Here is a 26,408-nt window from a genome sequence, read left to right as displayed (position 1 = left end):
AGGTGTAAGGACTGCTTCTCCTCTCCATTCAAGAAAGTAGAACTCTTGAAACAATTAGCATTTCAAAAGGAAGCTTTTATCAAAAGGAAAGTGATAGCAAGACAAAGAAAGCAGGATCTGAGGAGTCCCACGCAATTCGGTTAAGTTATAGCAGTTAGAAACCCCTCCCCTCAGTCCGGTGTTGAATAGGCCAATTCACAGGTGTGAAGTTGTTTTGAGAATTGCAGGCTGAGAAGGTGATAAGAAGTTGTTCTCATGTATCACTTACTGGAGGCTCCAAAGCTGAGATAAAACAGATGGCCCTCCCCCTTTATATTCCCAAGAAGGTAAATCAAAGTACAGGATAGATAGGCACCAGGAAAAAGGCTATAAATTAAAGAATGCACCCAGCTCCCCTCTCCACAGGAATGGCAGTGTCTCGATTGGGATCTATGGGATCTGACCGTAGGCTTCAGCTTCCAGCTGCCTAATCATCTTTGTTGTTGTTCTCTGCACTGTTTCTAGAGTCTAAGCATTTTTTTTTATATCATAGCGACCAAAACTGGATGCAGAATTCTACATGTTGACTTCCCAAGGGATTATAAAGTGGCATTAACACTTCACGTGATCTTGATTCTATCCCTCTGTTAATGCAGCCTAGGATTTAAACCGTGGCTGTTCCTCCCCATCCAACAGCCTTTGTGCACTAGGGCAATAAAACCTGGTCAGTATTGCTTGGTCAGTATTGCTTGGTCAGTCTGGGGTTATAGAAGTGAATATAATCAGCTTACAAATGATACCTGACCTTAAACTGAGAAGGCCTTACAGTGGATTGGACTCAGTCTCTTCTCACCAACCAACATTTAAATGGCAACCACCTTAAGATGAAGGAAAGAACCACAAAACAGTATGGCTACCAAACCAGGGAACAAGGCAAGGAAACTCTTAGGAAAACCACTGACTAACTCCATTGTCATAGCCTGTCCCCTGATCCAAGCAGTCTTTTGTGCCACCTGGCTGGGAACCTCTCCTCCGTTTCTTAACTTGGACTTCCACTCCTTGTTTGGAGAGATCATCTTGGAATGCAAGGAAGGCTCAACTATAATGTTTTACATTGTCATTTCCTACCTAGGTTTTTTGGCCTTCATCAGTTTCACAGTGGCGTTTTTAGCTAGGAAATTGCCTGATAGTTTTAATGAAGCCAAGTTCATTACTTTTAGCATGCTGGATCTTCTTCCTCCCTCCCTACCTGAGAACCAAAAGGAAGTCCATGGTGGCCATGGAGATTTTCTCCATTTTGGCCTCTGGAGCTGCTCTCTTGGGTTGTATCTTTTTTCCCAAATGCTACATTATTCTACTGAGGCCCGATGTGAATTGCAGAGAAAATACAGTAAGAAACAAGAATATCTAACTAAAGCAAGGAGTTGCCTCAATTTTATTTGTTTTTGTGGCATGTTTAGAATGTGATAAGATTTCTAATAAATGACAATGTGAAGGAGGAATTTGTCCATGAAAGCATTCCTTATGAAGTTCTGCAGCTGCTTACAATATTCCAGTGGTCAGTTTTTTGTATTTCATGTTTTCAAAGTGTCATTAGTGAGGTCCAGTGCCCTGTATGGAAGGAAAACCTGTTGTCAAAGATGTGTTTATTATTTTGGATATTTCTAAGTTTATATGGCAAAGGAAAAAACCTAAAATTAGATACAAACTACTGCAAGATGCTAAGGAAAGAGGAGGTTTGGGTTTACCAGGCCTGAAATTGTATTTTGAGTCATGTTGTCTGGTCTGGTTAAAAGAGTGTTCATGTTCAGTCAGTTTCATCCCTCATGTTCCTTCAGGAGAGCTCTAGATGTCTCTTGATCCTTTTCAGCTCCCTCAATTGAATCATGGGGCATGTTGGGAACAATGGACCAAGAGAGGTTTCATGTGAGTGATCCTTTCCAAGGCCTCAGTAGCTTTCCTATTCCAGGCAGTGGCCAAGGCCTCAGAAGGACAACGCAGCAGAGCCTGGGGTATAATCCTCAGTTCCATTTGGAACCCCATCAGTCACTAAGAGTGGACTGGTCAAAGAGATCCAGCCTCCCTGCAGAGAGGAGCAGCATAAAAGAATCTCAAAGTCATCAGGCCATGATCTGGCCAGGGCAAAGGGGACAAGTATAGCAACTCCTCAGATCACGTCGGAAGTGATCTGTTTTGAGTTGAGCCAAGAAGGATGGTGGCCATGTTGAAATGCCTCCAAGGCCAGCCCCGGGGATGGCAAATGGACATCTCTCAAGACCATAAATCTGAGGAACCCCACAGTCAGCTGTGAAATGCCCTCTAGAGGCCCAGATACGGAGGTTGCTATTTAGCAGGAAGGTTAGTACAGTAGTAATGATCCCAACTGGTCCTGTGAATGAATCCAATGAAGGAAAGATTTTCATACCTGGCAATTTGGGGAATAGCACCACAAAAAACCAAAAGGGACACCTGGATGACAATTGCTACCCTTCGGCTACAGCAACAGAAATTTACAAGTTTTGCCAAAAAAATGCAGTTAATATCCTGAGATTGTTCCTCAAATTACATCTCTGCCTTGTGCCACTATTCCCAAGTAGCCCTCCTATTATCTGACCAAACTAGGGCATAAGACAAAATCCATTTTCTGTGCAGGGTTCACTTTCACATAGGTCAACTAGACCGTTTCCCCATGACTCCATCTGCTTTGTGAATTACAAGAAGAGACACAAACATGTTTTCCATTCTGCTGTATGAAGAGAAGCTGTTGCTAAGGGGATAGGACAATGGCATTTCCCTGCAATTATCAGAAGAACAGTCATTCTTCAGGTATCCCCTGTGGATTTCCAGACACAAAGATCTTCCAGGATGAAACTTGCTTTAAAAAATATCTCTGAGTTCACCAGATTGGGGGCAGAATGTGTCACCTTAGCCTGCCTTGCAAAGAGCTCACTCCTGGGTTGGAAGAGACTCCCATGCCTTTGTTTCCTCTATGGTCACAACCCAAACTCAGGTAAGAGGAAGCATGGTTGCTATAAATTTGTCCTGGTGCCATCCAGGAGGCACAGGTGGTGTCTGATCTGCTAAAATTCCAGTGAGATTTCAAGAACTTCAAATCAGTTTCTGCATAAACCTTGATTTCTGTCCTAGGAGGGAAAGTGATAAGAATGACCGGGCAGGAGTCATGCTACTTCTGATGCTTCTGCTGCTCTTCTGGCTCCTGGCTCCAACTACAGCAAAGAAGCTGCAAACCATCTGTGTGCTCAGGGATTATATCCCATTAGAGGAAAGTAACTACAGGCCTGGTGATCTCATTATTGGTGGGAATTTGCCCTTGCGAATCATTTTCAAGTCTTCTGGCCTAGATTTTAATACAGTGAATCTTCCATTACGAAATGTGTAAGTTTCAGCTGAAGGAGAAATATGCAGATTAATGTTCTCTTTGCTTTACATTCATGGACTTTTTTCAAAAAATCCTTCTAGTGTTTTGAACGGTCCTGGTGTAGTGCGCATTTTGTGCTTCTCTCAGTAAATTAGGAAGCTCTTCAAATAGGCTGGAATTCTCAATCCCTTCATCAGGAGGATGAAAAACAATAAAATGAAGAGGGAAGCTATGTTGGCCTAGTAAAGAAGTCAAATTATAATATTAATCAGAATAAAAGTTTCTGATAGAAAATTCAAATAAAAGCTCCACACTCTTCAAGTGTTCAGAGGTTACAAAAATCCCTCACAGTTTTGGAATCAGCATTGCTGATGAATAATAGCCTTCAGTAAAGCTATTTTTACCACACCTGAAGAAGGTCCTGCAAGAGAAACCTTAAATAATGATGGTGAAAGGGGAGCAGTTGGAATGGATTACAACCACTAAAGCAAAGTGAATATGGAAGGAATCGATTGAGAGTATAAAACAGTCCATGGTATCTATGGAAAGGCTTGTCTCCTCTCTCACAAAGTCATCCAAGTTTAGTCAAGGGAAATCCTTTGAAAAAAAAAGCCCAACACAACGAAATTTGGAAGTTTCTCCCACCATAAGTCCCCCCAAACAGTGAAGCAAATTCTACAGCCATACACAACTTTCCTGTCATGTTCTCCAATGTTTTTCTCATTACAGTCTCCTACCCAGTAACTACCAGCAGTTCCTTGCATTGATGTTTGCTGTCTCTGAGATCAATAAGGATTTTCTTCTGCTCCCCAACATCACCCTTGGCTTCCACATCTACCGCCATTTCCAGAGGGAGGAGATTATTTCCTTAAACAGCCTCTCCATGCTCTCCTCACGAGGCCAAGTGGTTCCAGGTTACAAATGTGACCTGCAGGACACTCTGCTCTCCGTCATTGGTGGTCTCAGTGCCAAGACTTCAATGGAGATGGCCTCCATCTTCAGCATCTTTAAGGTCCCACAGGTAAGAGAGCTCTCTTGGATAGAGTATGGAACAGACAAAGATCAGAAGCACAGACAGAAGCCAAAAATAAAACTAAAAGTATTTTTTGTTGGGGAGGGGAATATAATGAGCTTGTGACTCTTAGTTTATTTTTTATTAAACAGTAGCCATCATTTTAGTGCCATTTATTCTCTGTATCAGGTTGTTGGTTTCTTCTCTTGTCTTCTGATGTACCACAACTAATAAAAATGGCCAAGAAGGGAAGAAGATTAAGTTTGCCAGTCAAAGTGAGTCAGCCTGTCTATGAGGGCCATCAACCAGACAATGGTAACTACTAAAGTCAACATAAAATTTAGTATGTCTTTGAAAAAATAATCTCACTTTCTCCAGCTCGGTGTTGGCTTTGAGTTCTCCCAGGGAGAGAGAAGAGTTTATCCTTCCTTCTTCCATATTAATCCCAAGGAATCTCCTCAGTATGTGGGTTTAGTCCAGCTGCTCCTGTATTTCCAGTGGAACTGGGTTGGACTTTTTGCCCCTGAAGATGAGAGGGGAGAACGTTTCGTCTCAACTCTGATGCCAATGCTTTGGGAGAAGGAGATCTGCCTGGCCTTCACTCTAATGCTGGAACTGGATAGTATTCAAATCAATAACAAGAAGTTTATTCTTAATTTCCTTACCTTGTCTAAAACAGAAGTGTTTATTTTGTTTGCAGACTCAATTGTTACTATCACTGTAATAGGGGTGATGTATTCCTTTGAAAACCAGAGGAAAGTATCATTTAGGAAAGTTTATATCTTCAGTTCCCATTGGAAACTTGGCATGGAAGAATCTGAATACACATTGCAATATGTAAAGCTTTTGCATGGGGTCTTGCATTTTAGGGACCACTCCGGCAATGTCTCTGAATTCAGCCACTTCCTCTTGTCTTTAGACCCCTTGAACCCCCAAGGAGATGTCTTTCTCCCTCCATGGTGGGAAAAGGTCTTTGACTGCAAGATCCATAAATCAGGAAAGATCCCTCCAAAGGGGGAAAAACAATGTACAGGAAAGGAGAATCTGCAGAATCTGCAAAATTACATTTTTGAAACAAGAATGACAGGTGACAGTTACAATATCTACAATGCTGTTTATGCTCTGGCACATGCTTTGCATGCAATGTATGGATCCAGAGTTTGACCGACAATGATGAGACTTCGAAAGAGGATCTCAAATGTCCACTCATGGCAGGTAATTTCTGGGTCTTTTGACTCAATCCACAGATAGAAACTAACCAAGGAGAGAAGCAACCTAGAACTCAGGAGAAATTTCTTAAGGAACAGTTTACCTTTAGAAGTCGTGGGTGCCCCATAGCTGGAGCCATTTAAGGAGAGACAGGATAGCCCCTCATCTGAAACTGTAGAGGGTCTGTTGCTTGACCAGGGGATTGGACTAGAAGACCTCCAATGTCCCTTCCAAGATTGTGATTCTGTTTCTATGACAAACACAGCAAAGAGCAAGATTCAAAGTGGTCCTAATGGGTTCCTGGTCTGAAATTCATCAGAATTTTTTGCATCAAAGGCTAAAATGTTGGACCTCTCTGAATAGTGAAGTGACCAACCAGGTCAGATGCTTCCTTCCACGTGGCCCAGTAGATCAAGACCGGTTCCTGGCTTCTGCTGCCTTTATCAATGAGTTAGAGAAAATCAGTGGAATTTTCCATAGTTCTGATAGAAATAATTTATTCACTCCAAACATTCATTTATCAATCAACAAGACTTTGGAACTATTTCAAAGTGCACATAGCAAAGTATCACAAAAGAAAAATCCTAAAATTAAATTTAGATTGTGGAACTAAAATTCTTGTATTTTAGTGAAATTGTAGTTGGAAACTATGCCCACTGATAAAGGGAAAACTGAATTTCAAAGTAAAATACACCTGATTCTTCAGATGGCAACCAAGAAATGGAACTATGATGTTCCATTTGTAGCTCCAGCCCAAATACTCCTATTTCTGAAGGTCTCCTTTTTTTCAGATTCTTCCTTATTTGAGGAATGTGCAGTTCAACAACACTGCTGGAGAGGAAGTCTCCTTCTCAGAAGATGGACTGGGATCTGCTCGTTATGACCTTCTCAACTGGCTTTTCCTCCCCAATCAATCTTTTGTCCCCATGAAGATTGGGCAAGTAAATCCTGAAGCTCCCCCAGGCCAGGATTTCACCATTAAATCTGATGGCATTGTCTGGGCCACAAAGGTGAGCTGCAAGGAAATGTTGTAAGTTCAGGGAAAGGATTCATTCTCTTCCTGAGATGCAGAACATCTTCCTAACTTGAAAAATAATAAATTGAGTCAGAAATTATGGCAGATATTTGGTGAATAACCTGCTTTACATGTAATACCTTTTGAGGTCTGATTTGTGTCAGTCCACAAAAGTTTAGGCTTGGGATCAACATCTGCTTGAAATGCCAGATGCAATTACAGCAAGCAACAGTGATTTCCATGGAATTCAGTTGCATCCTCATGGTTCCTTCTTTTAGAAATGCTGCAGTTCAGTCACAAGCCTTCCTCCTCATGATGAAACCCCAGTTCCAATCTCCGGCATCTATTGATGTCTCAGGAATGCCTGAATCTCTCAGGAGCTGTTCCATATTTCTGATAGATGGTGGCAATGCATTTCTTTAGAAGAGAATCTGAACATAGAAATAGGAATGGGGAAAAGAATGAATGCAGCAGGTTCAATCCTTAAGTAATTTCAAATACTTATCTTTTAGACCATCCCCATTGCCAGGTGCGGCATGAAGAGGTGCCATGCAGGAGAGAGGAGGAGAGTTCCAGAGGGTGAGCAGGTTTGCTGCTACCAGTGTGACCCTTGTCCAGAAGGGACCATTTCTAATCAGACAGGTAGACCATACTTCAAATTTAAATCTTCCAGAATCAAGGAAGAAATTCATAAAATCAATATATTTCTGTTATTGTGACCGTTTTTGATCAAATTGACATGCACTGATACTTTTCAATAAAACCTTTCTTTTGATCTAAACTGCCCTGGCCACAGAGGCCATCTTTCTCGATCCCTAGCAAGGATAGTTTGAGGGCACAATTTATTAATCCCCAACTTCCGTTTCTGCTTCTACTTTCACCTCCAATTGGGAAACCACTTTTCGGTCTTTTAATAAATAATAATAATAATAATAATAATTTTATTTCTATACCGCCCTTCTCCCGAAGGACTCAGGGCGGTGTACAGCCTATTTAAAAACACAGACAAAACAATGATATAAAATTTAAAATAATTAAATAAGTGGCTCAAATTTAAAACCCCAATAAATTTAAATACCCCAATTTAAAACTATTGTATTGATAGTCCGGCCTGGCGGAACAACAGGGTCTTCAATGCGCAGCAAAACACCCGGAGGTCAGATATCTTACGAATTTCCGGGGGCAGTTCATTCCACAGGGCTGGGGCTCCCACAGAGAAGGCCCTCCCCCTGGGCATCGCCAGCCGACATAACTTGGCTGATGGCACCCTGAGGAGACCCTCTCTGTGGGAACGAACTGGTCGGTGGGAGGCTATTGGTGGCAGAAGACGGTCTCGGAGGTACCCGGGTCCTATGCCATGGAGCGCTTTAAAGGTGGTAACCAACACCTTGAATCGCACCCGGAAGACCACCGGGAGCCAGTGCAGCTCGCGCAGGAGGGGTGTCACATGGGCATAACGAGTTGCGCCCATAACCACCCGCGCGGCTGCATTCTGGACCAGTTGGAGCCTCCGAGTGCTCTTCAAGGGGAGCCCCATGTAGAGAGCATTACAATAGTCCAACCGGGAAGTAACAAGGGCATGAGTGACCGTGCGCAGGGCGTCCCGATCCAGAAAGGGCTGCAACTGGCGAATCAGGTGAACCTGATAAAAGGCACCCCTGGCCACGGCCGTCATATGCTCTTCTAAAGACAGCCGCGCGTCCAGGAGGACACCCAGATTGCGAGCCCTCTCCGTGGGGGGCAAAGATTCACCCCCAATAGTCAGCGATGGCACCTGCTGACTATATCGGGGCGCCGGAAGCCACAGCCACTTGGTCTTGGAGGGGTTGAGTCTGAGCCTGTTCCTCCCCATCCAGACCCGCACGGCCTCCAGGCAGCGAGACATCACATCAAGGGCATCGTTGGGGTGGTCTGGGGTGGAGATGTACAGCTGAGTATCATCAGCGTACAGATGGCACTTCACCCCAAAACCACGGATGATCTCACCCAGCGGCTTCACATAAATGTTGAACAGGAGGAGCGAGAGGACCGACCCTTGCGGCACTCCCCATGCGAGACGCCTCGAGGTCGACCTCTGCCCCCCTGCCAACACGAACTGCGAGCGGTCGGAGAGGAAGGAGGAGAACCACCGCAAAACGGTGCCCCCCATTCCTAACCCCCTCAACCGCTGCAGCATGATACCATGGTCGATGGTATCAAAAGCCGCTGAGAGATCTAATAGGACTAGGACAGAGGAGCAACCCCTGTCCCGAGCCCTCCAGAGATCATCCACCAACATGACCAATGCCGTTTCTGTGCTGTACCCCTGCCTGAAGCCCGACTGGTACGGGTCTAGATAGATAGCTTCATCCAGGTGCCGGGGAAGTTGTCGTGCCACCACGCTCTCAACAACCTTCGCCACAAAACGAAGGTTGGAGACTGGACGATAGTTGGCTAATTCAGCCGGGTCCAGGGAAGGCTTCTTGAGGAGGGGCCTCACTACCGCCTCTTTCAAGGCAGCAGGAAAGGCACCCTCACCCAGTGAGAAAGTGGAGAATGCAGTCCAAGGTTTTATTTGGTCATTTAGTGCCCGCTTCTTCCAGCATCTCTATCAACCTCTGAGGAAATAGACCTGCTGGAGAAAGAGGAAATCCATCTATTTATGTCTCTTCGATAGGGCAGAAAGGAAGGAATGAACAGATTTTTAAAAAGCTTTTTATATTTTTATTTTATACATCTCATTCCGTGAATAGTTTGATTCCTAGGTTTCATATATTTCAATATAAATAAACATACTATCTGGAACGAGCTCCCCCCAGAGATACGGAGGATCCCGGATCTGCGCACCTTCCGCCGCGCCTTAAAGACCTTACTATTTCACCAGGCTGGCCTGGCCTAATTTTCCCCCTCTTTTATAAAAGATTTTTAAAATTTTAAATATCTTTTAGTATTTTATATATTCAATTTTAAATTGGTTTTAAAAGTTTGGGGTTTTAAATTTGTCGGGGCCAAAATTATTTAATTTGATTTTATTCTATTTTTAAATTTTGTATGTATGTGTTTTTATTGTTTGGCTGTGCACTGCCCTGAGTCCTTTGGGAGTAGGGCGGTATAGAAATAATAAAATAATAAATAATAATAATAAATAATAATAATAAAATAACAATATTTTTCTTAATAATTACAGCCCATTTTCATTTCTAATTTTACTAACATGTAGTTTCTACTGTTATCTTTCAACTCTAAACCTTCTCATAATTCTATCATACTTCATATCATCTTAATATCTGTTTTAACTATTTTCCCCCTCATATTTCTACTTCTATTTTAGCCCTCTTTTTCCCCAATTTCCCCTATCAATCTAATAATCAAAGACGTGATCTTTCCTTTTTTCATTATTCAATATTCCAGTATATCAATCATGATCTTTCTCTGGCTTTTCGTTAATAATCACATTTTTTAAATATACATATTATCTCCAACCATTCATTTCTTATATTCATTACGTTACTACCCAGTAGTGGGTTGCTCCCAGTTTGCACCAGTTCTACAGAACTGGTAGTAAAACCAGCGGAAGGCTCTGCCCACTGACCCCGACATCATCAAAATGCTTCTGCGCATGTGCAGAAGCTTCTACGCACGAAGCTTCATTTCCTTATGTTGTTCTTTTATAAAATCCTTAATGTCTTGATATGTCAGCTCCATATCATTATATCCACTTATTTCCATTTTACAGTCAGTCCAATTTTTTTAAAAAATCCAGGGGTTATCCACGTCCCTTCCAATCACTTTTATTTCTTCAAAAGTTTTGTATTTTGAAGTTTAAAGTAAGTTTGAAGTAAATCCTTATAATCCAACAAAGATACGAATTCCCATAGATGCACAGTTCTCCTCTTAGCAGCAGATGGCGCTCATGATTCAGCTTGGTATTGCCCCTCTGCATAGTGCTGATAATCCAATTTTAATTATTTTAGATTGTAAATCCAATAGGTGGGTGAACGAATAGTCATAAAATTTGATAGTCATAAAATATAAACAATTTCCAGATCAAATTCCAGTATATATAATCTTTAAAAAATACCTTTTCAATGTCATGTCTTCACTTTGAGAGTTCAATTTTTTAACGTAGTTTTCTTTAAAAAGTTTCTCTTCTTAAATATTATAGCTTTTGTATATATATAAAAGCTATAATATAATATAATATTGGAAGTGTCTTGGCAATTTTACGTGGAAGAAAACCCGAATAACCAAAGACACCCGCGAAAACCTCAGAAAACAGAGTGTGTGTGTGTGCTTATACCGCAGCTAGCAAATAGTTCCAGTATTCTTCCCCCTCATATTTCTTGGGGATATTTTCAAAGAAAATTATTCTTTTGCCCAGTTCACAAGCCACCCACTTTCTCTGCTCCTGCTCAGTCTTGGGTATTCAGGTTGTCTTCTGCTTCAGGGCAGCATGTTTGCTGCTGCTGATCCCTGTCATTGGTGGAGTGGGCTTTCCTAGTCAGGGAAGGGAGACGCGACTCCCCTCTACCTGCTAGGCTGTCCCCCTTTGCTTCACCACCCCTCCAGGGAGGCTATAGTCCCAATTTGAACCCTCCAATAATGAGAGGTCGGAGCTGACCACGAAGCTCGCGGATCAGGCTTCTGAAGGCACTGGAAGTACAACTGGAAGTCAGGAATGAACAGATTTGAAGTACAAAGGAGAGATGTTAAGGCAGGAATAATGTACTCAAAACAAAACAGCAACATTTCTGGATAACAGATCTGCCGTTCTTCTTTGTGTTCAATTATAAAGTGGAGGAAAAACAGGCAGGAATCTCAGACTGAAAGCCACATTACTCATGGAAGTGCACAGTGAATGGACAGCTGGAACTGAATAAATCCTTGTCTCTGGTTAATCTATCCCCAGAATCATCATAAATGAAGGATGATTTGCTCTTTTTCATGCCCCATAAATAGCACAGGGGATTGTTTCATTACTCCCTTTGTAGGAAGATCAACAGCAGGAAGGCAACACATTTATTTATTTATTTATTTATTTATTTATTTATTTATTTATTTATTTATTTATTTATTTATTTATTTATTCATTCATTCATTCATTCATTCATTCATTCATTCATTCATTCATTCATTTATTTGATTCTATTTCTATACCGCCCTTCTCCCGAAGGACTCAGGGCGGTGTACAGCGAGAATAACAACACAAAAACATACAAACATCATAAATTTAAATTGAAAATTATTAAAATTATTAAACAATTTCGGGCCAGTTTGATTTAAAACCCAAAGTTAAAATTCCAAATTAAAATTCATCTACATAGTCAGCCCTGCCTGTCAGAACAACAGGGTCTTGAGGGCGCAGCGAAAAACACGGAGGTTGGAGATCTTACGTATCTCCAGGGGCAGTTCATTCCAAAGGGCAGGAGCTCTCACAGAGAAGGCTGTCCCTCTGGGTGTCGCCAGTCGACATAATTTGGCCAACGGCACCCTGAGGAGTCCCTCCTTGTGGGAGCGAACTGGCCGATGGGAGGCTATTGGTGGCAGAAGGCGGTTTCGTATGTACCCAGGTCCTAAGCCATGGAGTGCTTTAAAGGTGGTAACCAGCACCTTGAATCACACCCAGAAGACCACTGGAAGCCAGTGCAGCTCGCACAGGAGAGGTATTACATTGGCACAACGAGTTACGCCCATAATCACCCGCACGCCGAATTCTGGACCAGTTGGAGCCTCCTAGTGCTCTTCAAGGGGAGCTCCATGTAGAGAGCATTGCAGTAGTCAAGACAGGAGGTGACAAGGGTGTGAGTGACCGTGCGCAAGATATCCCGGTCCAGAAAGGTACGCAACTAGCAGATCAGGCGAACCTGATAAAAAGCCTCCCTGGCCACGGCTGTCATATGCTCGTCTAAGGACAGCCGTGCATCCTGGAGGACACCCAGGTTGCGAGCCCTCTCTGTGGGGGCCAAGGTTTCACCCCCAATAGTCAGCGATGGCACCAGCTGTCTATACCGGGATGCCGGGAGCCACAGCCACTCGGTCTTGGAAGGGTTGAGTCTGAGGCTATTTCTCCCCAACCAGATCTGTACGGCCTCCAGGCAACGGGACATCACGTTAAGGGCATCATTGGGGTGGTCTGGGGTGGAGATGTACAGCGGAGTGTCATCAGCGTACTGATGGACCTTCACCCCAAAACCACGGATGATCTCACCCAGTGGCTTCACATAAATGTTGAACAGAAGGGGCGAGAGGACCGACCCTTGTGGCACCCCACAAGCAAGGCACCTCGAAGTTGACCTCTGACCCCCTGTCAATACAAACTGCGAGTGGTCGGAGAGGAAGGAGGAGAACCACCACAGCATGGTACCCCCTATGCCTAACCCCCTCAACCGCTGCAGCATGATACCATGGTCGATGATATCAAAAGCCACTGAGAGGTCTAATAGGACCAGGACAGAGGAGCAACCCCTGTCCTGAGCCCTCAGAGATCATCAACCAATGCGACCAATGCCATTTCCGTGCTGTATCCCGACCACAAAGTGAAGGTTGGAAACCGGACGATAATTCGCTAATACATCCGGGTCCAGGGAAGGCTTCTTGAGGAGGGGCCTCACCACCGCCTATTTCAAGGCAGCAGGAAAGGCACCCTCACTCAAAGAAGAATTAATAATCCCCTGGAGCCAGCCTCGTGCAACCTCCCGGGAGGCCAGTACCAACCAGGAGGGACACGGGTCGAATAAACATGTGGCAGCGCTAAGCCTATCCAGAATCCTGTCCACGTCCTCGGGAGCCACAGGGTCAAACTTTTCCTAGATAATACTCTCAAGACCTACCCCCATCTCCTCCCCTGGACTTACCCAATTGGAGTCCAAGCCTTCCCGAATCTGAGTGTCTTTATCATACAGGAATTGCACGAAATCCTCAGCCCGACCCTGCAAGGGATCTTCCCACGCTCCGCCCCCCAAAGAAGGGAGCGGGTCACCCTAAACAGAGCAGCTGGGCGGATCTCTGCAGATGCGATAGGAGCAGAAAAATAATTAGATTTTTCCGCTTTTATTGCCACTAGGTAGATCTTGATATAAGACCTCACCAGTGTTCAGTCAGATTCGGATTGGCTAGTCCTCCAATCGCTCTCCAGCCATCTTTTCTGACGCTTCATCTCTCTCAGCTCCTCAGAGAACCAGGGAGCCAATTGAGATCGGCATCGGGTCAGTGGCCGCAAAGGCACGACGCGGTCCAAAGCTCTGGCGGCCACCCTATCCCAGGTGGCCACCAGGTCTTCAATCAAGTCGTGTGCCAGGGTCTCAGGGAATGGCCCAAGCTCTTTTAGGAACCTTTCCGGGTCCATCAGGCACCTGGGACAGAACCACCTGGTCGGTTCCGTCTCCCTGTGGCAGGTGGAAGCGGCTCGAAAGTCTAATTGAAGGAGAGAATGATCTGTCCATGACAAGGGCTTGATGTCTAAATCCCCTTTCCTAGATCATTCAACCACTGATCAGAGACAAAAATCAAGTCCAAAGTATGTCCCCCTATGTGAGTGGGGCCTTGAACTAACTGGGTCAGGTCCATGGCCATCATGGAAGCTATGAACTCCCGCGCTGCCTCTGATGCTTCACCAGCGGATGGCAGGTTAAAATCCCCCATGACAATAAGTCTGGGGGTATCCACCACCACCCCGGCAATAACATTGAGCAGCTCAGGAAGGGCCGCTGCTACATGGCAGGGAGCCAGATATGCAGTAAGCAGGCCCATCTGCATACCACAACCCCACTTCACAAGAAGGGACTCACATCCGGCTATCTGAGGAACAGTGGTTTCCCTTGGACAAAGACTTTCCCTAATAATCGCCGCCCCTCCCCAACTGCCCCTCCCCTGAGCCCTTGGCTGATGGAATGCACGGAAACCTGTTGGGCACATTTCAACGAGGGGAACACCCCCCCTCCTGGCCCAACCAGGTCTCCGTAATCCCTGCCAGGTCTACCCCCCCTCCAAAATAAGATCGTAAATGAGGGGGGCTATATTTACCACCGACCTGGCATTGCACAACATCAGCCGAGGACCCAGGGCCTGAGACTCTGTGCAACCTGGGAAATGAGCAGCGCATTGGGGGCTGGAGTATGCAATCGCTCGTAAGCAGCAAGAGCGTACTCCCGAAACATGATATGGCCCCCTGCGCCCCTCATATTTGCCCCTCCCACTCACTATCTCAATTGAGCTGCCCATCATTTCACCCCCCGGCACCCCAGTCAAACTTCCATCCCCATCCCCTCTGTGACACCCATCTGACTCACCACCCCATTCAGTGGCCATATGGACCCACCCAGGTCCATCTCTACAGCCCCCTCCCCCCTCCCGGATCCCCTTAAAAACTTCCCTGATACCCTAATTAAAAAAACCCTCAGCCCCCTTTTTTTTGCATGTCATCTCTCTGGGTCCCAAAACCCGTCATTGAGGAAGGCCCTCGATAATGTGGAGGGCCACGCCTGCAAGAGGGGGAAATCTCGCAGTGCAAGAAGACTGGTTGTCATGTACATCTCAAGTGTCAGAGATGGAGGCGAGAAGCATGACTCGGGGTCCATTCAATAGTCTAGAAAGCCAAGGTAGAACATACAGCCATTTCCAGTACAACGTATCACTTTTGCAGGAGGGAAAATGTGTATGGTAGTTGCTCAAGAAATCATTAGACAAAGACTTTTGATTTCAGATGCAGCTCGCTGTGATCCCTGCCCAGAAGACCAGTTTCCCAACAAGGACAAGGACCACTGCATTGCCAAGAAGATCCACTTCCTTGCCTATCAAGACATCTTGGGATACATTTTAGTTTTTCTTGCTCTTTTCCTCTCTGTGATCACTTCTGCAGTCCTAGTGGTTTTCTATAAACATCATGACACACCGATTGTCAAGGCCAACAACCGAGATCTCACTTACATTCTCCTGGTCTCCCTCCTGTTCTGCTTCCTCTGCTCCTTCCTCTTCATTGGTCAACCAGGGAAGCTTACCTGTCTCTTACAACAATCTGCCTTTGCCATTCTCTTTGCCCTTGCAGTTTCCTCTGTGTTGGCAAAAACTGTCATGGTGGTTCTTGCCTTCATGGCTACCAAACCAGGGAACAAGACAAGGAAACTCTTAGGAAAACCACTGACCAACTCCATTGTCATAGCCTGTCCCCTGATCCAAGCAGTCCTTTGTGCCACCTGGCTGGGAACCTCTCCTCCATTTCTTAACTTGGACTTCCACTCCTTGTTTGGAGAGATCATCTTGGAATGTAAGCAAGGCTCAACTGTAATGTTTTACGGTGTCCTTTCTTACCTAGGACTTTTGGCCCTAGTCAGTTTCACAGTGGCATTTCTAGCTAGGAAATTGCCTGATAGTTTTAATGAAGCCAAGTTCATTACTTTTAGCATGCTGGTCTTTTGCAGTGTTTGGATCTCCTTCCTCCCCACCTACCTGAGCACCAAAGGGAAGTCCATGGTGGCTGTGGAGATCTTCTCCATTTTGGCCTCTGGAGCTGCTCTCTTGGCTTGTATCTTTTTTCCCAAATGCTACATTATTCTGCTGAGGCCCGATCTGAATTGTAGAGAAAATATAGTAAGGAACAAGAATTTCTAACCAATGCAAGGAGTTGCCTCATTTATAATTGTCTTTGTGGTATGTTTAGAATGTGATAAGATTTCTAATAAATGATGATGTGAAGGAGGAATTTGTCCATAAAAGAATATCCTTATGAAGTTCTGCAACTGCTTACAATATTCCGGCGGTCAGTTTTTTCTTTTTTGTGTTTTCAAAGTCTCCTTAGTGAGTTCCAAAGCCCTTGTTATTAAAGATGTGTTTATTATTTCAGATATTTCTAAGTTTATATGGAACAGGAAAAAACCAATAATTAGATACAAACTATTGCAAGATGCTTAGGAAAAAGTGGGGGTTGGGTTTACCAGATCTGAAATTGTATTTTGAGGGATGTTGTCTGGCCTGATTAAAAGACTTGATGAACCTCCAGATTAAGAGGCTACTTGAATTAGAGGGCCACGAATTAAGGTTTGGATGGTACGGTTATTTATGGTATGATAAAGTTAAAGTTAATGTTTATTTATTCATTTATTTATTTTGCCACATTTCTATTCTGCCCCACTCCCAAGGGACTCTGGGCGGCATAGAATGTTGATTTTAGTAATCACTTTGCTAGACGTGCCATACTAAGAGTTTGGAATAAATATAAAACAAGGTTCTATACGAAGTTGCCTCTTTGGGTGTCCCCACAAGAAGCTTTTTTAAGAAAATAAATGGTGGCGAAGGCAGACCGCTGGACGTATGGTAAAATATTATCTTTCAACTCTGGTGAAGATACATTAAAGTTGAGGGAAGAACTTGAATTAGAAGGTTATGTTTGCCATTGGTTTACATATCAAGAACTGAAAGAATAATTTAAATAAAACAAAAAAGAGTTGTGGGCTTGATTTTGCTAAGAATGAATTGGAAATCTTACTGTGTGGTAGTGATGAGCATATTATTGCTAAGATTTATAAAATGTTATTGAACTTGAATTTGGAAAGTGACCATGTAAAACATTGTATGATTCTCTGGATAAGGAATTTTGGATATAATATGATGCTTGAACAATAGGAAAATATGTGGATGAAAGGTTTAAAATTTACACTAAAAACAAAAATTTTATAAGATCATGTATCGCTGGCATTTAACACCGGATAAGTTATGCAGAATGCAAAAAGGCATTTCAAATGAATTTGTAAAGGAAAGAAGGAACTTCTACCCTTTTATAGTGGTAAGTTAAGAAATTTTAAGAGTAAGAGTCATACTATAATACAGAATATTATTAAAAAGAAAATAAAAATGAAACCAGAAACTTTTCCTTTGGGTTTAATGGAAAAAGACTTGGAGAAAAATTTTGATCTTCTATATGTTGACAGCAGCAAAACTATTATACGCACAAAAATGGAAGGACGCTTATGGACGAATAGCTACAGAAGCTGATGGAGTTGGCAGAAGTGGCAAAATTGATCATTTTGGTTAAAGGAAAGAATACTTCTGAACTTTGTTCTTGAGGTGGATAAAAATGAAACTTTGATTTTGGGTTTTACCGATTAGATTGATATGTTTTTATAGAAATGGATAGTTTATATTACTATGGGAAGACAAAAAGTTGTGGTTTGATGTTAATGCTTTGTTTTTTTTACCGCAACAGAGGGAGTCGGAAGTCAATGTTTCTTCTTTTCTTTTCCCCAATTTCTCCTCACTTTTCTCTCCCTCTTTCCCCCTCAACACACTCTGTCTTCCTATTTACTTTTGTATTTTCTTTTTTATCTTATAACCTAATAAAAATGTTAAACTGGAAAAAGATGTGTTTATTATTTCAAGGAGGAAATTTTCTTATTTTGTTCCTTATTTTATTTAGTTTATTTTTAAGGAAGTGTTTTAAAGGATTGGGCTCAATATCAGTGTTTCTAAACATATAGGCTGTTTCCTTAGATGTTTGAGGCTTTATGGAACTTCTCTACCACTACTCAATTGTTTTTGAAATAGCAGGTTGGAAGTGGTCAGTTTTGAGTTGAGCCAAGAATGATGATGGCCATTTTGAGATGCCTCTAAGGCCAGCCCCAGGGATGGTAAATGGACCTCTCTCAAGACCATAAGTCTGGGGAACCCCACAGTCAACTGTGAAATGTCCTCCAGAGGCTCAGACATGAAGGTTGCTGTGCAGCAGAAAGGCTGGTACACTAGTAATGATCCCAACTGGCCCTGTGAATGAATCCTCAAGAAAAGAGTTTCAGACCTGGCAATTTGGGGAGCAGCACCCCAAAAGACCGAAACAGACACCCAGATGACAACTGCTACCCTTAGGGTACAACAACAGAAATTTGCAAGTCTAGTAAAAAAAATTGCAGTTAATATCCTGAGATACTTCTTCAAATTACTGCATTTTTCTGACTATAAAACAAATCGGTGCATAAGATGCACCAAAGATTTCGAAGAGGTAAGTAAGAAAAACAGGTTTTTGCCCTCCCCAGTCCCCAGGAGCACTCTGCAGGCCTCCCAAACCCTCTGCGCACCCTGTTTTTGTGAAAAATGGGCCCATTTCTCACAAAAATGGGATGGGCGGGGCCTCGGGAGGGCAAAACTGACCGTATTCGATGTATAAGAGGCACCAACATTATCACCCACTTTTTTTGGGGGGGGGAGTGTGTCTTACACTCCAAAAAATATGGTACATTTCTGCCTTGTGCCACTATTCCCAAGTAGCCCACCTATTATCTGACCAAACTGGGGCAAAATCCAAAATCCATCTTCTGTGCAGGGGTCACTTTCATGAAGGTCAACAACATAACTTCCCCATGACTCCATCTCCTCTGTGAATTACAAGAGACACAAACATGTTTTCCATTCTGCTGCATGAAGAGAAGCTGTTGCTTAGGGGATAGGACACTGGCCTTTCTTTGCAATTATCAGAAAAGAACAGTCATTCTTCATGTATCCCCTGTGGAATTCCAGACACAAAGATCTTCCAGGATAAAAATATCTCTGAATTCACCAGATGGGGGGCAGAACGTGTCCCCTTAGTCTGTCTTGCAAAGAGCTCACTCCTGGGTTTGAAGAGATTCACATGCCTTTGTTTCCTCTATGGTCACAGCCCAAACACAGGTAAGGGGAAGCATGGTTGATATAAATTTGTCCTGGGGATATCCAGGTGGCACAGGTGGTGTCTGATCTGCTAAACTTCCAGTGAGATTTCAGGAGAAACCTTCAAACCGGTTTCTGCATAAACCTTGATTTCTGTTCTAGGACGGAAGGCGATAAGAATGACTGGTAGGAGTCATGCTACTTCTGTTGGTTCTGATGCTCTTCTGGCTCCTGGCTCCAACTACAGTGAAGAGGCTGCAAACCATTTGTGTGCTCAGGCATTATATCCCATTAGAAGAAAGCTACTATAGGCCTAGTGATCTCATTATTGGTGGGAATTTGCCCTTTGGAACTATTTTAAAATCTCCTGTCCAAGACTTTAATACTATGAATCTTCATGTACATAATGCGTAAGTTTCAGTTGGAGGAGAAACTTATATATAAATGGTCTCTTTGCTTTTAATTCTGGGACCCTTTTCAGAAATAATCCTTCTAGTATTTTGCACTGTCCTGGTGTAGTTCATATTTTGTGCTTTTCTCAATAAACTACCAAGTTGTTAAAATAGGGTGGAAATCTCAACCTCTCCACAAGAAAAAGATAAATAGCTGGCTTAGTGAAGAACTTGAATTATAATATTAACCCAAATAGTAACTTGTTGTTAGAAAACTCAAATCGAAGTTCAACACTAACCCTAACCCTCACCCCAAACCCAATAAAATTTGGGAGTTGCTGCTCCAACACTGCCCCAAACAGTGAAGCAACACACAAGCTTTCCTGTAATGTTCCCCAATATTTTTCTCACTATAGGCTCATACCTGGTAACTACCAGCAGTTCCTTGCATTGATGTTTGCTGTCTCTGAGGTCAATAAGGATTTTCTTCTGCTCCCCAATTTCACCCTTGGCTTCCGCATCTATGGCCATTTCCAGAGGGAGATATTTATTTCCATCAACAGCCTCTCCATGCTCTCCTCACAAGGCCAAGTGGTTCCAGGTTACAAATGTGACCTGCAGGACACTCTGCTCTCCGTCATTGGGGGTCTCAGCTCCAAATTCTCAAAGCTGATGGACTCCATTTTCAGCATCTTTAAGGTCCCACAGGTAAGAGAGCTCCCTTGGATACAATATGGAGTAGAATAGACAAAGATCACAAGCACAAACATAAGCCAAGGCGAAATTAAAGGTAGTTTGGGGAACGCACATCATGAGCCTGTGACTCTTCCTTTATGCTTCATAAAAGGGTACCCATCATTTTAGTGATGCTTATTCTCTGTATCAGGTTGTTGGTTTCTTCTCGTGTCTTCTTGTCTTCTGACATACCTGAACCAGTCAAGATGTGTAAGTGGTGGCTCTCCCTAAGAAGGGAAGGAGATGAAGCTTGCCATTCAGAGTGAGTCAGCCTGACAAGTGAAGGAAAAGCCACACAATGGTGACTCCCAATGTTGCCCTAAGACTTTACTTTGTCTTTAAAAGATGAATCTCATTTTTTCCAGCTCGGGGTTGGCTTTGAGTTCTCTCAGGGAGAGAGAAGAGTTTATCCTTCCTTCTTCCGAATTAATGCCAAGGAATCTCCTCAGTATGTGGGTTTAGTCCAGCTCCTCTTGTATTTCCAGTGGAACTGGGTTGGACTTTTTGCCCCTCAAGATGACAGGGGAGAACATTTTATCTCAACTTTGATGCCAATGCTCCAGGAGAAGGAGATCTGCCTGGCCTTCACTGAAAGGTTGAAATCAGATGATCTTCAAATTATAGCGACGAAATTAGTTCTCAATTTCCAGACTTGGTCAAAAACTGAAGTGATTATTCTGTTTGGAGACTCTGATTGTAGTGTCAGGATACAGACATTTTTGTTTGTCCATAAAAAAATGAGGAAGACAACATTTCAGAATGTTTGGATCTTAACTTCCCATTGGAAACTTAGTGTGGAGGAATCTGAAGACATCTTGCTATTTCTAAAGTCTTTCCATGGAGCCTTGCATTTCAGGGACCACACTGGGGATGTCTCAGAATTCAATCATTTTGTTCTGTCTTTAGACCCCTTGAATCCACAAGGGGATATATTTCTCCCTCTATGGTGGGAAATAATCTTTGACTGCGAGATCCACAAACCAGGCAGGATCTCTCTAAAGGGAAAGAAAACATGTACAGGAAAGGAGAATCTGCAGAATCTGCCAAATTACGTTTTTGAAACAAGCATGACAGGTGAAAGTTACAATATCTACAATGCCATTTTTGCTGTGGCACAAGCTTTACATGCAATGTATGGACCCAGAGCCCAACCAAACATTATGAGGCTTGGAAAGAGGATCTCCAATGTCCAGTCATGGCAGGTAATTTCTGTGGCTTCCTTAGAAAGGAAAATGTATTAAAAGCAATTATTAGAAAGAGATGAAATAAGAATAATGTTTTGTTGGAAGAGCTTGGGGGGGGGGAAGAAGAAAAGTAAACCAAATGAGCTGTCCATAAGATCCATAGAAGAAAGACCTTCGTAAAGTCCTGAAAGGCTTCAATGGTTGCCAGAGTTTCAGGAGGTAACCATGACAGGGAGTAGATGTCAGCTGAGACCAATACAACAATCTGGCTGTGTTTGAGAAAGAAGCTTCCAGAAGTCAGTAGAAGTCCTAGTTGGCATATTTGCATAACAACCTCCCTCAGCATATAACCCAAATCCAACTTGTAGAAAGACACTCAATTTTTTTTTAACTTTGATTTATGTTTCTATCAGTTAACATCCTGTTTGACCCCATCCAATTTGTCCAGTTTTACATTTATTGTACTGCTCAGGTTGTGGTGTGAATGCAGCAAAACTTGATTCACCTGAACACATAAAGCAGGACTCAAAATAGTCTTAATGGGTTGTTTGTCTCAAACCCATCAGACTTTTCTGCATTAATGGATAGACATTGAACTTCTCTGAACAGTGAAGAGAAAAAACAGGACAATCCTTTCCTTTTCCTTGATGCCCATTTCATCAGACATTGTTCTTGCTCTGTTCAATTCTCAGACAGAGAAAATCAGAGGAATTGTACTCTGTTCTCATACCAATTATTTAATTGTTGCTAAAGTGAATTTATCGGTTACAAGACCCCAGGACAAAGTAAATATTTAAAACTACATGTAATCAAGTATTACAGGAGGAAAACCACATACGACCTCGTAGACGACCCTCACTCTATCAAGGACCTTGGGGTACCCATCTCAAATGATATAAGTGCCAGAGCTCACTGTAACAACATTGCCAAAAAAGCATTAGGAGTTGTTAATCTAATCTTGCAAAGCTTCATTTCTGGTAATATTACACTGCAAACTAGGGCATACAAAACCTTTGCTAGACCAATTCTTGAATACAGCTCATCTGCCTGGACTCCACACTGTATTTCAGACATTAATACAATTGAGCGAGTCCAGAGATATTTCACGAGAAGAGTCCTCCACTACTTTATGCTACCAGGCTCGAAATCTTGGGATTAGACAATTTAGAACTACGCCACCTTTGGTCTGACCTAAATGTAGTATACAAAATTATCTGCTACAATGTCCTACCTGTCAATGACTACTTCAGCTTCAACCACAATAATACACGAGCACACAATAGATACAAACTCAAGGTAAACCGCTCCAAACTCAATTGCAGAAAATACGACTTCAGCAACAGAGTGCTCAATGCCTGGAATGCAATACCTGACTCTGTGGTTACTTCCCCAAACCCCCAAAACTTTAACCTTAGATTTTCTACTATTGACCTCACCCCATGCCCAAGACGTCTGTAAGTGGCGTGCATAAGCATACCAACAAGCCTAATGTCCCTGTCCTAATATTCCTTTTTATTTAATCTTTTCATGTATCCAAATTCTGTTTATACTTTTACCTGTTATCTTATATATGATTGACAAATCAATAAATTTAATTAATTAATTAATTTAAAAAATATGATTAATTTTGGAATGTGGCACTAAAATCTTTCAGTGTACTTATTCTGATAAAGCTTGATTTGAAGAAACCATGATACAAAGGACCAAAGGAAAACCATTTGTAGTTTCAGAGTTAAATATTTGGTGTTACTGCAGATTCCTCAGTTCTCCACCAAGAGAACTCCTCTAGCTTTTCAGACATGAACTCATCTTCTCAAAATGGTCACCATGTTCTGATAGAAGCCATAACCATACCTCTAGCCCAAACACTCCTATTTCTGAAGGTCTCCTTTCTTTCAGATTCTTCCCTATTTGAGGAATGTGCAGTTCAACAACAGTGCTGGAGAGGAAGTCTCCTTCTCAGAAGATGGACTGGGATCTGCTCGTTTTGATCTTCTCAACTGGGTTTTCCTCCCCAATCGATCTTTTCTCCCCAAGAAGGTTGGGCAAGTAAATCCTGAGGCTCCCCTAGGACAAGATTTCACCATTAAATCTGATGGAATCGTCTGGGGCACAAAGGTGAGCTGCAAGGAAATGTTGTAAATTCAAGGAAAGATTCATTCTCTTCTTGAGATGTACAACATCTTTCTAAGTGGAAAAATAATCAATTGAGTCAGAAATCTTGGCAGTCATTTGGTGAAAAATCGGCTTTGCATGTAACACGTTTGATGTCTGATTTGTGTCATACCACAAAGGGTTAGCCTTGGGAACAATGTCTGCTTGAAATGCAGGATGCAATTACAGCAAGCAACAGTCATTTCCATGGACCATTGATGCTCAGTAGTATCCTCATGGTTCTTTTTTTAGAAATGCTGTAGTTCAGTCACAAGCCTTCCTCTACAGGCTGAGATCCCAGTTCCAATCTCCAACATCTGATGGTAGGTTGGGAGTGCCAATGGCCTGAGTCCCCCAGCAGCTGTTCCTGGTTTTTGATAGATGGTGGCAATCTATTTCTTAAGAAGAGAATCTGAAAATAGAAGTAGGAATAAAAAAAGGAAATAGGAATGAGGGAAAGAATGAATGCAGCAAGTTCATTGCTTAAGTAATTTCAAATATTTCTCTTTCAGACCATCCCCTTTGCCAGATGTGGAACAAAGAGGTGCCATGCAGGAGAGAGGAGAAGAGTTCCAGAGGGCGAGCAGGTTTGCTGCTACCAGTGTGACGCTTGTCCAGAAGGGACCTTTTCTAATCAGACAGGTAGAGCAAACTTCAAAAGTAAATCTTCCAAGATCAAAGAAGACATTCATTAAATCTATTTTCTTTATTGTGATCATTTTTGATATGATTGGCATGCACTCGTACTTTTCACTAGAACTTTTCAGTTGATGGATCTAAATTGTCTTGGCCACAGAAGTCGCCTTTCCTAATCCTCAGCAGTTCCATGCAGGATAGTTTTAGAGCAGAATTTATGAATCTCCAACTTGCATTTCAACTCCTCCTCTAATATCTGGTTGTGAAACCCAAATTCTAATCTTTTCCTGAGGAAGTGGGGTTTTCAGTCCAAGCTTTAATTCTTATTATTTAGGGCATGCTTCATCCATCTAGACTATCAAACTCTGAGGAAATAGACCTGCCAGAGAAAGAGGAGATTCATCTCTGTGTGCCTCTTTGATAGAGTATGAGCAATCAAATAAGTCTGAATGAACATATCTGAAGCACAAAGCAGAGAGGTTAAGGCAAGGGTAATGTACACATAAAAAAAACAGCAACATTCCTGGATAACAGGTCTATCGATCTTCTGTGGGTTCCATTATAAAGTAGGGGAGAAAACAGGCAGCAATCTCAAATTGAAAGACACATTATTTGTAGAATTGCATAGTGAATGGATAGCTAGAACTGAACTAATCCTCATCACTGGCTAATCTATCCTAGAATCAATATAAGTGCAGCATGATTTCCTTGAACAAATGAATTCTTAAATAAAGATTCTTGATTTCAGATGCTGCTCACTGTGAATCCTGCCCAGAAGACCAATATCCCAACAAGGACAAGGACCAATGCATTGCCAAGAAGATCCACTTCCTTGCCTATCAAGACACCCTGGGATACACTTTAGTTTCTCTCACTCTTTTTCTCTCTGTGAGCACATCTGCAGTCCTGGTGATTTTCTATAAACATCATGAAACACCAATCGTCAAGGCCAACAACCGAGATCTCACTTACATCCTCCTGGTCTCCCTTCTGCTCTGCTTCCTCTGCTCCTTCCTCTTCATTGGTCAACCTGGGAAGGTCACTTGTCTCTTACAACAATCTGCCTTTGCCATTCTCTTTTCCCTGGCAGTTTCCTCTGTGTTGGCAAAAACTGTCATGGTGGTTCTGGCCTTCATGGCCACCAAGCCAGGGAACAAGACAAGGAAACTCTTAGGAAAACCACTGACCTACTCCATTGTCATAGCCTGTCCTCTGGTCCAAGCAGTACTTTGTGCCACCTGGTTGATCACCTCTCCCCCGTTTCCTAATTTGGACTTTCATTCTGTGTTTGGAGAAGCTGTCTTGGAATGTAAGCAGGGTTTAGCTTTCATGTTTTACATTGTCCTTGCCTATCTCGGTTTTCTGGCCCTCATCAGTTTCACAGTGGCCTTTCTAGCTAGGAAATTGCCTGATAGTTTTAATGAAGCCAAGTTCATTACTTTTAGCATGCTGGTCTTTTGCAGTGTTTGGATCTCCTTCCTCCCCACCTACCTGAGCACCAAAGGGAAGTCCATGGTGGCTGTGGAGATCTTCTCCATTTTGGCCTCTGGAGCTGCTCTCTTGGCCTGTATTTTTTTCCCCAAATGCTACATTATTCTACTGAGGCCCGATTTGAATTGTAGAGAAAATATAGTAAGAAACAAGAATGTCTAACTAATGCCGGGATCTGCTTTTTATATTTATAGTTCTCTTTGTGGCATGTTTAGAATATGATGATTTCTACAAAAATAATAATGTCTTCAAAGAGGAATTTCTCCATTAAAAAATTCCTTATCAAATGCCACAATTAGTTAGAATTTACCTGTGGTCAACAGCAATCACCCAGCCTTTTGTTTATCATGCCTTCAAAATATCCTCTTGTTTTCCAGTGACTAATGTTGATGGAAAACCAGTTATTAAAGATGTATTCATTATTTCAAGGAGGACATTTTCTCATTCCATTCTTTTTAATTTAATTATTTTTTAAAATAGTGTGTTAAAGAGTTGGAATAAATGTTTTTAGGCCTATATGGTTGTTTCCTTCGACGTCTGAGGCTTTATAGAGTTCTCTACCAGTATTCAGTTATTTTTAATAACATCTCCCTTTCCATAAAATGGCCTCTCA

At 42.6% G+C, this 26,408-nt stretch overlaps 2 protein-coding genes across 2 annotated transcripts; both read left to right on the top strand.

The window, feature by feature from the left end:
- Positions 1-5,540: 5,540 nt before the first annotated feature.
- Positions 5,541-16,179, top strand: LOC139312603 (vomeronasal type-2 receptor 26-like). The gene is made up of 4 exons (XM_070937537.1): positions 5,541-5,585; positions 6,371-6,520; positions 7,107-7,236; positions 15,275-16,179. Exons 1-4 carry the CDS (start codon positions 5,541-5,543, stop codon positions 16,177-16,179), a joined length of 1,230 nt encoding a protein of 409 aa, XP_070793638.1.
- Positions 16,180-18,537: 2,358 nt separating this feature from the next.
- LOC139312599 (vomeronasal type-2 receptor 26-like) lies at positions 18,538-25,909 on the top strand (the record flags this gene model as incomplete). Its single annotated transcript, XM_070937524.1, has 4 exons — positions 18,538-18,559; positions 20,182-20,303; positions 21,475-21,532; positions 25,053-25,909. Coding segments are annotated over exons 1-4 (1,059 nt in total), but the record flags the coding sequence as incomplete, so codon positions are not given.
- Positions 25,910-26,408: the final 499 nt, after the last annotated feature.

The sequence above is a fragment of the Pituophis catenifer genome, unplaced genomic scaffold, assembly GCF_029215685.1.
Source record: "Pituophis catenifer annectens isolate HBS135680 unplaced genomic scaffold, rPitCat1.0.hap2 SCAF_1, whole genome shotgun sequence".
Lineage (NCBI taxonomy): Eukaryota > Metazoa > Chordata > Lepidosauria > Squamata > Colubridae > Pituophis > Pituophis catenifer.
This window is presented reverse-complemented; position numbering and strand designations above follow the sequence as displayed.